Source organism: Chelon labrosus, assembly GCF_963514085.1.
Source record: "Chelon labrosus genome assembly, chromosome: 12".
Taxonomy (NCBI): domain Eukaryota; kingdom Metazoa; phylum Chordata; class Actinopteri; order Mugiliformes; family Mugilidae; genus Chelon; species Chelon labrosus.
In genome coordinates this window covers 8,833,311-8,846,791 of record NC_140345.1, presented here as the reverse complement: position 1 = coordinate 8,846,791, position 13,481 = coordinate 8,833,311, and the positions used below count along the sequence as shown (strand labels likewise).

The following is a 13,481-nucleotide window of genomic DNA, read 5'->3' as shown; positions in this document are numbered from 1 at the left end:
TGCATTAGTACCTTTACTTAAGTAAAAGTGTATTTCTGCTTGATTCACACTAATCTTAACAAAAGAAATCGAATATGTTGTAAATCAGAAATGGCAGCCTATCAAAAAGATCAGCTCTTCTATCATGTTGTTGACACACGTTATCTGTACAGAGAACAGCTCGTTTTTTCTCTTCGCCCTCCATCAGATCTTGCAGTGTGCACGGAAAATGATGAGGCTTTGATGCACAAGGCTGCTCTGTGTGTGAGAGCTGTGTAAACAGACAGGGCAGCAGCAGACTGGTAAAAGATCAGTGGGCGGTGAAGACAGGAAGACAGGAAGATATAACCAGGTAAGGAAATAGTGACACAGAGGATGGGTAGAGTGAGTGAGAAGACGGAGAGAAAGAAAGAGAGTGAGGCACACCTTGAGGAAGTTAACAAAACAAAAGAAGCAGAACGTCAGTCACATCAATACTGAAGGTAAAAAGGATTCTTTTGTTACATTTGAGGTCTTATTCTAATGAACCCTATTTGTGATATAAAAAATGTATTGATGCAGCTACATTTAAGGATTTAAAGAACATGCCCTGCTTTTTAAAGTGGTATTTTTAGACGATGACTTCGGATGCGCCAATTACTGTTTTCTAAATGTTTGTCCACAGAATGGGATTTGTGCAATACCTTGTGGCTGTCTTGATGCTGTCTGCACAGCAGGCGTTCACCTCTCCTGTGGTACATAGTCTTCCTCAGTTTATTCAAATTTATTGTTGTATAATTCGCTGAAAATCAATGTGTCAAGTGTGAAAAACGCGTCACATGTATGAGAATAACCTGTGTGATGATAAAGTGGTGTAAACCTACTTGTACAAATATGTTAACAGAGTCAAAGGATGTGCATGGATGATGATTCACAGTGTAAATGGTGCCCTGCAGGTAAGAGAAATATGACCTTCATCTTCAAGTTTCTTCATTTCACAGTTTTTCTGTTTCTTCCTCACTTTTACTCATTATTATTAATGAACAGTGAATAACGGCGTTAAAATAAACTGTGAGAGACAGACGGCGATATTCACCGACAATGAAATGTGGTGCGTTACTTGCGCTTGTCAGCCAGCCACAAGAGCTGCGAAGGTGTTATTTTTTCCCCCCTCTGAGTGGGCTGGTGGGCGCGGGGGAGGGGGAGGGTGGGGGGAGGGGGGGGGGGGGGGGTGCTAGCCGCATAAGTGATGATGATTGGCTAAGGTAGGGTAAGATTTCATGGTAAGCCAATCAGCGGCAGGGCAGTGTTCAGGTGGGTGGGTGTTGTTTACACACAAACGCCCGCGTAGCAGTATCACACAAGCGATCAGAGATAGTCTGCAGCAATGGAGAGTTTGGAGCATTCAGAGGTAAAGCTGCCGTTTTCAGGGTGGAAGTATAGGCACTACTTTAACCTCACTGAGGTCAGAAAAAAAACTAATTCTTAGACATATTTAAACTTTTTTTTTTTTAAGTAACGCAATAATTACTTTCTCAGGTAACTAGTTACTTTTATTGGAGTAATTCAGTTACTAACTTAGTTGCTTTTTGGGAGAAGTAACTAATAACTAATTAATAACTTTTTAAAAGTAACGTGCCCAACACTGTTAATGAATGAGTCAGCAGTGATAAAGTGCTGGGAATCACTATGAGGCACAGAGGCACGGTGGCAAGTGTCTTGTCTTTCTCACCGACTGTTTTTTCTTCTCTGTACTGATGAAAAATGACGCATACTGCACACAGAGTTCGTGGTGCACGACCACATCCTTCATTAATATGCTTTCCTGCTGTCTCTGCTCTTGCTGTCTGTCTCTGCTCTTGCTGTCATCCGGTTGTTCTCATTTGCCTCTTTCTGTTCTGTCAGGTGAGTACAGGACGCCTAGCTCAGAGTGTGAACCATGTCCTCCAAATCAGTACACAAATGAGAGGAACAATGAACACAGCTGCCATCGCTGCTTTGGCGACTGCAGACCAGGTAAAGAAACTGTGACTCATTCCTGCCTTTAACGGTTTCATCCATCTCTGTCAGAACTGTGGCGATACTAGTGATCTTTGAGTTTCTACAAGAAACCGAAAATCTATTATTAGTTGTCTTTGCGTCTCAGTAATGACCCTTTACCTTAAATCGTCTTTGTTTTTCTCAGACTATAATCTGATAGTGGTTCAGAACTGCACCAGTACGTCCGACTTGAAGTGCAAATGTGCGGCTGGTTACGAATGCACTGACTGGGCTCCATACTCGAACAACTGCAGAGAATGTGTCAAGATCCAGGACACCACCACAACCGGTAAATAGTGACAGGAGCAGCCATTGTCAGATTAGACCGTTTTAAACCAGCAGGGGGCCTCATGACCAACAAAATGTACTTCTGAAGTACTGACTGTCAGCCACAAGGAAGGTATTAACGGGTGTTTCATCAATAAAAAAAAATATATCAAGTTTGCAATCTGTAATCTGGTTCTTTATGAGGTGAACAGTAGTGTAGGAAATAATTATATCTGTTGCTTCCAATAGTAATACTTAAAGTAGGTTGTTCATTATATGCATTACAGGTACCTGTCTTACATTAAGTCCTTACGCAGGTATGAGCAGTAAAATGTACTCATAAATTGCAATCATCTTCACAAATAATCTATAATAGCAATAATGTAACGGGGTTGCACACGGCTCTGAAATATTTACCCCCTCGAGGAAAATTTATTAGAAAACCTCCAAACTGCTCTGACTTCGAGCTGGAATGAGTTTCCCACAACAAATCTGGTACTTTGCTATGATAATACATTTACAGTAACAATCTACTGTATGACAATGTGATAGTCGGCAGCGCTTTGTTCTGTTGTACATGGATTTATAGTGATCTTTAACACATTGTTTAGCCCTCATGTTTAGATTCACTCTCACTGCGTCCATAACACTGATTTCAGCAGCATGCAGCTTAAAATCTCGTATTCATTTGTAAACTAACAGCAGCATAATAACAGGAAATTTGGGGAGTCGTAAAATGGAAATGACATGAGACATGGCTGAAGGTCAACCGGAGAAAGTTCATGGCCAGAGTATTATCCCATGGGCCATTAGAGTGGCCAAAATATGCTCACTTTACAGTTTATTACTTCTACTAAATGAATTGCAATATAACAGTCCTGCACTTAATCTTCAGTTTATGTTGAAACAGCGTCAGAAAGGTGGTAATTAAACTGTATCATCATTTTGAAAGATGTAGTTTGTGATGCTGTTTAAATGTAAGGAATTACACCCTAAAGTGTTTCTGTCATTTAGCCTAGCCCTCTGACTAAAACGAGGGTGACAACATAACAGAAACATCTGTTTCAGCAAATCTGAAAGGTAACCCTCTGATGTTTCACTTCTCTAGAAGCAACAACAATGGTGACTCCGACTAAAGATAAACAGACTCCTTCCCCAGCTTCCCCAGAACATGGCAGAACTACTCTCAAGTGAGTCATAGACTTCTCTGGATACAGTCCTAAATACCTCTCGGAGTGGAACTTAAAACTGTTTTCTTTAAACAAAAAAAATAAATGCTTCTAAACTTTCAGTGATTTACATTAAAATGATTTCAGATTTCAGTACAATCGTTGCAGACTGCCCCTGCCATGCATTTAAGATTTCCAACTTGTCGCCTTTATCTCTTACAGATATGATCCTCAGTCAGTCCCAGTGGCAGGTAATGGCACGCATCCCAAACCAAGTCAGTATGTAGTGTATGTGTTACAAAAATAGTGTGTGTGGTGCAGTTAATATTTTCAGTTGTCTGGTAATTGTAAAAGCACTGAAACATGTTTAGCCTTGCTACAGTAGCAACAACACTCTAGTAAAGGCTATGGTGTTCATTTGATCTTCTAGCCTTTTTTTTTTAGACAATAGTTAATGTGAATATCTTGGAATTTTGTACAGCTAGATATAGATTATATTTTGTCTTTTTTTTTTTTTTTATATCCAGAGAACCATTTGATCAAATCCTAAGTGACAATGATGATGGTCAAGGCATAAAGGTTGTAGACAATGATAACCTTTATGGTGTGTGAACCAACATCTGCAAAACTGATGACATGATAATTTTGCTATTATCATGGGTGTTTTTGTTCATTGTCCCGCCTCTGACATCTGACTCGCTGGTCTTGGGGTATGATTCTCGCTGAGGGTGCGGGAGGGTTCAAATTCTGGAAAAGCCCTTCTTTATGGGATTCTAGGAATGGTTAGAGAAGCAGCTTTGGCACCATTAGGTCACTGGTTTGATCAGCTCTATATGACTGAGGTGCTTTGAGCAAGCCCCTAACCTCCCAGTCTGCTCCCCAATGTACTGATATTTACACATTATGTACACTATGTTGCCAAAAGTGTTCACTCACCCATCCAAATAATTGAATTCAGGTATTCCGATCACTTCCATGTCCACAAGTGTATAAAATCAAGGACCTAGACATGCAGACTGCTTCAAACAAACATTTCTGAAAGAATGGGTCGCTCTCAGGAGCTCAGCGAATTCCACCATGGTACTGTGATAGAATGCCACCTGTGCAACAAGTCCAGTCGTGGTATTTCCTCCTACTAAATATTCCACAGTCAACTGACAGTGGTATTATGACAAAGTGGAAGCGACTGGGAACGACAGGAAACTCAGCCACGAAGGCAGGCCACGTAAAATGACAGAGCGGTGTCAGCGGATGCTGAGGCGCATAGTAAACGGAGGTTGCCAACTTTCTGCAGAGTCAATCGCTACAGACCTCCAAACTTCGCGTAGCCTTCAGATTAGCTCAATAACAGTGCAGAGAGCTTCATGGAATGGGTTTCCATGGCCGAGCAGCTGCATCCAATCCATACATCACCAAGTGCAATGCAAAGCATCGGATGCAGTGGTGGAAAGCACGCCGCCACTGGACTCTAGAGCAGTGGAGACCCCTCCTCTGGAGTGATGAATCACGTTGGCAATTGGTGGCGGTTGTCAGGAGAATGGTACTTGTCTGACTCCATTGTGCCATGTGTGAAGTTTGGTGGAGGGGGGATTATTATTATGGTGTGGGGTTGTTTTTCAGGAGCTGGCCTTGGCCCCTTAGTTCCAGTGAAAGGAAATCTGAATGCTTCAGCATACCAAGAGATTTTGGACAATTCCATGCTCCAAACTTTGTGCGAACAGTTAAAGGATGGCCCCTTCCTGTTCCAACATGACTGTGCACCAGTGCACAAAGCAAGGTCCATAAACACATGGATGAGAGAGTTTGGTGTGGAAGAACTTGAGTGGCCTGCAGAGTCCTGACCTCAACCGATAGAACACCTTTGGGAGGAATTAGAGCGAAGACTGTGAGCCAGGCCTTCTCGTCCAACATCAGTGTCTGACCTCACAAATGCGCTTCTGGAAGAATGGTCAGAAATTCCCATAAACATACTCCTAAACCTTGTGGAAAGCCTTCCCAGAAGAGTCGAAGCTGTTCTAGCTGCAAAGGGTGGCCAGACGTCATATTAAACTTAAGTATTTAGCATATTTATGTAAAGGCAGATGAGAGAATACTTTTGGCAATATAGTGTATGTTTTTAAATATTTACATGGGAAATAAATTTGATACAGCTGAATCACTTCTCTAGGTAAGTACACAGACACTAGCTGCTGCCAATAGACTACTGCGATTCCATATTTCCCCACTAATTACAGCTCTCTGTAAAGCAAACACTGCTGGTAGTGAGTAACTAAAACTAGTATAATGAGATTGTTTAGTCATCGGAACCATCACTGCCAGCTGTAGAGCTAATCACATATGTGGCGCATTACATTGTGGGGTAGGAAAAAGTAGTTAACATTCAAGGGACACTAGGTTTTATTGTGGAAATGTTGAGCATAAATTCATAAGTCAGAGACTCAAATACGGTATCAGAATCAAAAAAATATTGCCAAGTATGTTCATACATACAAGGAATTTGCCTTGGTGTTGTTGCACACAGTAAGCATAAATAAAATAAAATAGCAAATATATACACACGCAAATATACAAAAAATATATATACACTGTATATACAACAGGGGTGGCACAGTGGCGTGGTGGTTAGCACTGAGGCCTCACAGGAAGAAATGGCCCATGGGTTCAAATCCATGGGCCATCTGGGCTTTTCTGTGTTCTCCCTGTGTCTGAGTGGGTTCTCTCCAGGTACTCCGGCTTCCTCCGACTGTCCAAAGGTTAATTGGTGATTGGCCGTAGGTGTGCACGTGAGTGTGAATAGTTGTCTGTCTTTCTGTGTTAGCCCTGCGATAGGCTGGCGACTTGTCCAGGGAGTACCCCACCTCTCACCCAATGACAGCTGGGATAGGCTCCAGAGGACAAGAGCTATGTCCATTCTACAAAGATCTTCTACATTGGCTCCTAATTATTGATACAAGTCATATCACAGACATTCATTCATTCATTCATTCATTTATTCATTGTCTGTACCCGCTTGTCCTCCAGAGCATCACAGGGGGCCTGGAGCCTATCCCAGCTGGCATTGGGTGAGAGACGGGGTACACCCTGGACATGTCTCCAGTCTATTGCAGGGCTAACACAGACAGAGACAGACAACCATTCACAACTACGGCCAATTCAGAATCACCACACAGACACAGGGAGAACATGTAAACGCCACACAGAAAGGCCCCAGCCGGCCAGTGGATTCGAACCCAGTGTGTGCATTACTCAGTGCTAATCACCACACCACTGTGCCGCCCAGGTGCCATTCAGAGAGAAAAGTTCTTATCACGGACAAGAAAAAAATAGATTGATAGGTGTCTTAGGTGTATGAGCTCTGAAACACACTGTAAATGAGGGTCAGCTGAGTTATTGGACTGCACTGGCACACAGTGCCAAGATTGTCCAAAGTGGAGCCAAACATGCTTAACTGTGTTAAACGACTGAGTCCTATGGGTTCTGATCTTAATCCAGCTGAACATCTATGGAAGAGAAGGCACTCGTCAGACCTGAGAGAACTGGACTGATCTTGAAGAGTAACTACTAGTTCAGTTAGGCCTCATTAAAACCTTAAAAATGCACTAGATTACAGTGATTTCCTCAAAGGGGTGTCCACAAAATATAATGGTACCAACATGCTTGTCCATGTAATTTCCTTTTTTTATGTTGAAAGGGTGCCAACACTTCTTTATAATACAATATACTGTAAACATGGAGTAGATGCAACTTGGACTTATTTATTTTCTCCCTCTCTCTCTCTCACAGATCATTATAGCGGGCAGCTGGCAGCGATTCTGTGTCCGATGGTTGTCTTGGCATGTGTGTCCCTTGTGATCCTGCTCTGTGTCCGTGGCCCCAGGGATAGAACTTGTTTCAGGCAAAGTAAGATGCCATTTAAATCCAGGAGAGGCTCATTTTCTGTTTCTGTTGAACTCTGTGACTGAATCACTTCCGAGAAACAATAAACATTTAACTCAAGAGGTGTGGAAATGACTGTGATAAGAGTTTGTATCAGGAGCTCTGCAGATATGTTGTACGTTATTTTAGCTGTCTAAATCATGCACTGATCAATATGTGTGTGAAAAAAGTAATTCCCTCTTACTCATTACGTAATCTACTGTTTTTCAGCTATTGCAAAGCTATGTCACGAGGTATGTATCTAAGGGACTCTCGTGTGTTTACACGTATTGCAGATTTTTTTTCTTTTGTCAGCTTTAAATTGGTGGTCATGTTCTTCTTCAGGAAAGACAAGATGCTTCTCACAAGAAGGAGTCAACTCATCAGTTCCCCAGAGACTCATTCAGTGCAAAGCAGCAGTCTTCGTCCCTTTCAGCATCTAATCTGGGTACTGCTGAGTAAAATGAAGCCTTTACATGTGAAATACTTGACTCACGTTGTGGGGTCATAAAGAAAATAGAAAATGTGAAAGATGCAGCTGTGTTACTGTTATGAGTCTGGGTTGTAGTTAGTTGTTGAACACATCTGCGGGTTACTTAAAATATGCATTTTTTTTTTTCCCCCTGTAGGTCCCGTTCACGTCCACAATCCAGGCACGGTCATCTTCAGCCTGCTCAATCACTTTACAGGCCAAGTTGGCCCAACAATTGTAGGTGGGAAGACAACCGAGAGAGTCAGCAGCGAAGAAGAAGATGAGAGAGACTGTCCTGTGTTTCATCCTACATCCCCTCACAGCATTCATCTCTCTGAGGAGGAGAGGAGCGGAGAGATAGACAGCATTTTCTTCCCGTCCCAGGAGCAGGGGAAGGACTGCCACGTGTCGAAGGAGGAAGTGCTATGATGCATGGTCAAAATTCCAGTGATTTGTTTTCACGGTCCCGGGTGCAGACGTCCAGACTGACCATACACATGTTCTCTTGAAGGAAGGAATCATAAAACTACGAAACTACAGATGACTACGGAGCAAACTAATCTTTCTCTGGTGTACTGTGAAGAGATCACAGCTCGCTGCAGTGGAATCATTTCCTGCAGGTTCTGGAAAAAACTCACTGCACATCACAAACTTAATAATCAATGGGAGAACAGTTGGAAGTTGATCTTCTTTGTAAGTTATAATTTAAGAAATCTTGTAAATACTCTTTTTTTGTCAGCTATTAGTATTAATGTCTTGCATAAGTATTACTCACTTCAAGTGAAATAACATTTTATTTTGAATAAAGAAAGCTAAGTAGAAGAAATGTATGTAAGTTATTACACAACATTAACATATGATCATAATTTTAGCCTTTATACAGTATCTACACACAGACGTACATACACATATGTATATTTATAGATCCAAATGTAAAGATGTGAAATATCTTTAACTCCGTGTACCATAGTACATACTCTCTACAACATACTGCAACATTTTGTAACTCACGTGTCACAGTGCCCAGCTCTGTGTTTTTGGTTTCGTCCATATTCTTACTCACAGTGTTTTGTACTCTTTTATCATCGTAACGTCACAGATGTCAAACAGTCTTATATCACCTAAGGAAACAGCATTAGTCTTGAACCATGAGTCTTTCATTTGTCTTCTTTGGCTCCATTCGCCAGCACAGACCCGAGTGGTGCTTAGCTCCACTTGTCATAAATGTCCAAAGCACAGAGTGATTCTTTGAAACTGTTGTGTGCCACTTCCTGTCCTGTCAAGTTGTTTCTCCCCGTCTGAATTTGGTCTCTAGTCTTTAATACACAATTCAATCAGCTGGTCACATTTCCCGCACACTTCCTGGACAGGCTTAGACACATCCTCATCCTCTGCTTGTGGTGCTGTTTTTTCAGGCAAAAAGTAGCCTGCACAGAGGAATTACATAGATATACAAGGTGATTATCACTCCACACATCAGTAAAACAAAGCTTCTTGCAATTTATGAAACGATAACAGTAGCATCCTCAGCATTCTCCCTGTGTTTGTACACTGTACACATACTGCAGGATTTTTTTATAATAGAGTAACAATCTACTAACCATGATTGGACCTGATCCAGCGCAGAAATGGTTTGATTTTTGTTGCAATGACCAGTCCAATTCCTGCACACAGGAGGGCAATTATCACCAGGAACCACACCGTATCTGTATTAATGTGAAGGAGAGAGACATATGAGAATTTAATCAGCCCTCACTTGGTGGAAAGTTCAGTCATTTCTTTGACACATAATCAATAGTTTACCTTTCATCTGTGGAGGGTCGAACTCGGGTGTAGTAAGGGCTGGAGGGAAGAGATTAAAGAAACTTGTTCAGGGGAAACGCATTACACTTTCAACATATTTTGAATGAATGAATTAATGAATCAGTCAATAAGTCAGTGAAGAGCTACACCGGAGATGTGTTTGAGGTGAGTACTGTGGTTTCTGGTAGATGTAAACATACTGTCAGACAATGAGTTCACACTACAGTATTAAACTAGACCACAATGTTTCCTTAACAGTTAATGAAGTGCTGCCAGAGACTAAACAAAACCATTACTTGTACAGCAAACATCATTTATAGGAGGCTCTGACAGATGAATTAGCCGTCCTATAAAGTAGGTTTTCTGCACAAAACACTGACTGACATATTATCGCCGCAACCGGATTCTTCTTTTATCTCTGTTTTCTCCACCACATGTCTAGTTTGTGTTCTTGATTCTCTATCTTCACCAGAAGGTGACTAAACTACAGTGTGTCTGCAGACGTTTAGTGTTGGGCAGATAACGCCCAGCTATTTTCTAAAAAAAAACTGCGGAACTGATTTTTGGCAAGAGCAGCGAGAGTGACTTGCAGACTGTGAAACTAAAAAAAAAATTAGCTGAAAGATGCCTAAATGTTGCACAGAGCTGAGGACATCTGTAAATTGTATGTTAGAGTTTAGTGCTGAGAGTATAATGCTCACTTTTCATGACCTTTAGTAGATCAGACAAGCTACACGCTATGTGGCTGAGTCATTTTTACAAGGTACGGACATATTTTATCTTATATCCAGTTCATATCAATCAGCATCTTGTCGTCTGAATCTCTGAGCATTTTGCATTTTTAAATAAAAGTGTGACATGGGTCCAACTAGTCTGCATATGTAACTGTCAAGCATTAGCCGTGGTAATTAGCAGGACAAGCTCTGTTTTACATTTAAAAAAAATTCTGGTAATCCCTCATTGACTCATTTAATGTGCAGCAACACAAATCATGCTGTTAACTTAACACAGGAAATTAGCGGGAAAAAAAACTGCTGCATCAACCCGCATCCAGTTCGGCACCATGTGAGTAAATGTGGAGTGATAAAAAGGACCACGTCTGACCACACCCATCCACTGTGCTGGTTGCGGTGCAACAGATGCCGAACCAGAAACATTAGTGAAACTACGTCTGGTTATTTCTACGCTAACCACTAGCACTGGTGTTAAGTTATTTTCACATATCACATAATTCACTGTAGCAACAAATCCAGAATGTTATGTGTAAAGTTTAATTTAGCATTATTGGAATGGGACGCTGTAATGCTCAAATATCTTTTGCAGTGCTGTGTCAAACAAGGCTGAAGGAGCAGAGTGGGTGAATCTTACCAGTGGATGGACGAAGGGTGGGTCTGGTGGTGGGTCTGGTAGTGGTGGGTATCGAGACACACTGTGTGCAGTCACGATCTTTGCATCTGTAGCCAGCTTCACATTTGCACATGGTGTTATGTGAGGCGCTACAGTTTGACTTAAGCTCCATATTGTCTGGGGAGGGAAGAACCAGTTGCCATTAAAAGATAAAGTAATGAAAGAGTATGAGTTATGTGTATGCGTGTGTGACGAACACACACGTAGGCAAAAGCCTATCTTTAAGGCATGTCATGAATCAGTAAATGTGAATTGACTCACAAACTGGGCACGGCAGGTAAAGATTCTCGTTTTAAGTCATAAGACGGTTATATTATCACTTTTGATGGCACTTCTTTGGAGACACACACGGCTGTTATTTCTCAGTGAAAGCAGTATTTCACTTTGATGAAGCAATTTCTTTCTTACTAAATGCTTCAGCAGATTTTCTGTCACAATCTCGCACACAGAAAACTACCAGTATGACTTTCACAGAGTCAAGTCATCACAAAACAGCAGTGTTTATAAAACTACAACAATGGAAACCAGAAACAGTGATCCTTTTTTGCCATCTGAGCTAACGAGCCACACATGTAGTCTCATATTTGTGATATTTTAAATTTTCACTGCTGACTTGACCACAGCGTAAAAATGTACCATTAAAAACTATGTACCGTAAATGTACCATTGTTGGGCCAAACACATCACCAAAGAATCTGTAAGATGAGTTGGTTAAGTATTACACTTTACAATGTATAGTGTAATTATTTTTATCCTTGTGCTCCTCTAGGGATACAAAAACAGGGAATGTGGAGCTTTTTGAGGTCGCCTGCATGCTCATCAGCAAGTCTGAGAGGGTGGGTTTGATCAGCTTGTTACTCCTCTCACTACTTCAGTCTACTGTCCCGCAATCAACAACATAAGGCAGACAAAATTATCACTTTCAAAGTGTCCAGTGCATTACTTCTATTTTAAGAGTTTTGCAGTGGTATGCAATTAAGGAAAGAAACACGCGTAAAAGGTTCAGAGTAAAAATTATTATGTAACTGATATCCTTTGAAGCGATCTTGCATGCTGTTAATACACTAAAGTGTGACAGAAACACATTTTATACTGCTGCACTCAAAGAGTGTGTGAAGTTTTTGTGTGGGCTGAATCCTTTCCAGCTAAATTTGTTTCCATAGCCGTTAATTGGCCTAAAGCCCCTGCAAGTGTATAATTTGACATTTTGAACGCCTACCACCCAGACTTAAACTATTTGAGCTTTAAAGAGTTTTTATAGAACCAACTTTAGTTCTATTTTCAGTTTTAAAATGTTTGTATACAGTCATGCTGTAGTATTAGATTGAAATATGCAAGCTCATTGGTCACTATCTGTAAAGAAAGCTTCTTGGTCCATGTAAGAGTCAGAGTCTGCTAAGATGCTCATGCACCCAAAGTTCAGACCGAGAATAACACACTTTCAGTGTTTTCTCTCATTTACGTTTTCCACAGTGACATTTAAAAATAAGCGTAACAGGCTGTTTTTGCTCACCTGTAGCAGAACAGAGACCTGAGTAATACAATAGGATATGACATTTCTGTCTGCTGCTCTTTCCGATGTTTACCACTTTTCTGTGTTTTTCTTTTTTCCACTGACATAAAGATGGTCTACTTTTTCAACTGCCTCCTGTCTTGGTGGGACGTGCTACACATGCTGCAGTTTTTACGAATTTCTTCTGAAGAATCCCAACCTATTGAGCCCTTGAGCTGGCTCACGGGGGGCTTCTCAGGCTCTTCTCCCCTTCTCTCTTTCATCTCTTTCTGACTGTATCCCCCCATAATACATGAAATGGGAAATCCCCTCACACATGTAACACTTCTCTGAAGTAGTGAGTAACAACTATCAGCATGTGTTCTTTACAGTATTCTGCTGTAATTGATTGGTGGGGTCTCTGAGAGACAATGACTCACTCACATATCACAGTCAAAAGACAGAGTGACACACAAAATGAACAAGGAACCACAAAGTTTCACCATGGTGGGGGGGACAGCACTGTCAAATGACAGATTTGACAGTGCTGTCATGCCTTAAAACTGAAAACCAGTCCACTATTCTATTTGCATATCTGCTAAGTGGTACAGTCAAATAGTCTTGTCTACCCTAGTCTAGTTCTCACACTAACTTAGCACTTCGACCCCAAAGCAAAAAGCTGTGAAGTTACTTACCACCGTTGCACTTCTTACAAAACTTGCAGGTCATATCTGTGTTGTAAGTATCTGTGTACTGGCCATCCATGCACGGGTCACATTGTATATCACAAGAGGTTTCTGAGCGCCGAGCCATAAACTGACCTAGAGCACACACAGTAAGTTATAACACTATAAACACTATGGAATGTATGGAGGTAAAAGGAAGTTACCATACCTGGAGAGCACATGGTACAGCAGAGTTTAGGTTCCGTTAGTGGCCAGGGATATTGTTTCTCATT

General features: G+C 41.3%; 2 protein-coding genes across 5 annotated transcripts; one reads left to right on the top strand and one right to left on the bottom strand.

Annotated features, from left to right (window-relative positions):
• The first annotated feature begins 25 nt into the window (after nt 1–25).
• Nucleotides 26–8,665, top strand: LOC311496332 (uncharacterized protein). 4 transcript variants are annotated; one of them, XM_084556149.1, is made up of 11 exons: nt 26–461; nt 644–713; nt 863–914; nt 1,864–1,974; nt 2,144–2,287; nt 3,374–3,455; nt 3,657–3,709; nt 7,218–7,334; nt 7,581–7,603; nt 7,695–7,797; nt 7,979–8,663. In XM_084556149.1, exons 2-11 carry the CDS (start codon nt 645–647, stop codon nt 8,248–8,250), a joined length of 1,026 nt encoding a protein of 341 aa, XP_084412275.1. In that variant the 5' UTR covers nt 26–461; nt 644; the 3' UTR covers nt 8,251–8,663. The 4 variants fall into 4 exon arrangements, with proteins under 4 accessions (XP_084412275.1, XP_084412273.1, XP_084412272.1 ...); XM_084556147.1 differs by having other exon boundaries at nt 26–713; nt 7,979–8,665; XM_084556146.1 differs by lacking the exons at nt 26–461; nt 644–713; nt 863–914 and having other exon boundaries at nt 1,223–1,974; nt 7,979–8,665.
• Nucleotides 8,666–8,800: 135 nt separating this feature from the next.
• On the bottom strand, nt 8,801–11,610 carry LOC311496333 (uncharacterized protein). Its single transcript, XM_084556150.1, has 4 exons — nt 10,993–11,610; nt 9,625–9,663; nt 9,423–9,527; nt 8,801–9,248 (listed from the first exon to the last, which is right to left on the bottom strand). The coding sequence occupies exons 1-4, from the start codon at nt 11,141–11,143 to the stop codon at nt 9,133–9,135; spliced, it is 411 nt and encodes a 136-aa protein (XP_084412276.1). The 5' UTR covers nt 11,144–11,610; the 3' UTR covers nt 8,801–9,132.
• Nucleotides 11,611–13,481: the final 1,871 nt, after the last annotated feature.

Excerpts from the sequence above, each read along its gene's own strand:
- LOC311496332 (XM_084556146.1), top strand. The coding sequence starts at position 1,716 with ATGAAAAATGACGCATACTGCACACAGAGTTCGTGGTGCACGACCACA. Across the intron at positions 2,288-3,373 it reads CCAGGACACCACCACAACCG|AAGCAACAACAATGGTGACT; the intron begins GTAAATAGTGAC and ends TCACTTCTCTAG. Across the intron at positions 7,604-7,694 it reads TTGCAAAGCTATGTCACGAG|GAAAGACAAGATGCTTCTCA; the intron begins GTATGTATCTAA and ends GTTCTTCTTCAG.
- LOC311496333 (XM_084556150.1), bottom strand. The coding sequence starts at position 11,143 with ATGGAGCTTAAGTCAAACTGTAGCGCCTCACATAACACCATGTGCAAA. Across the intron at positions 9,664-10,992 it reads CACCCTTCGTCCATCCACTG|CCCTTACTACACCCGAGTTC; the intron begins GTAAGATTCACC and ends TCTTCCCTCCAG. Across the intron at positions 9,528-9,624 it reads CGACCCTCCACAGATGAAAG|ATACGGTGTGGTTCCTGGTG; the intron begins GTAAACTATTGA and ends ACATTAATACAG.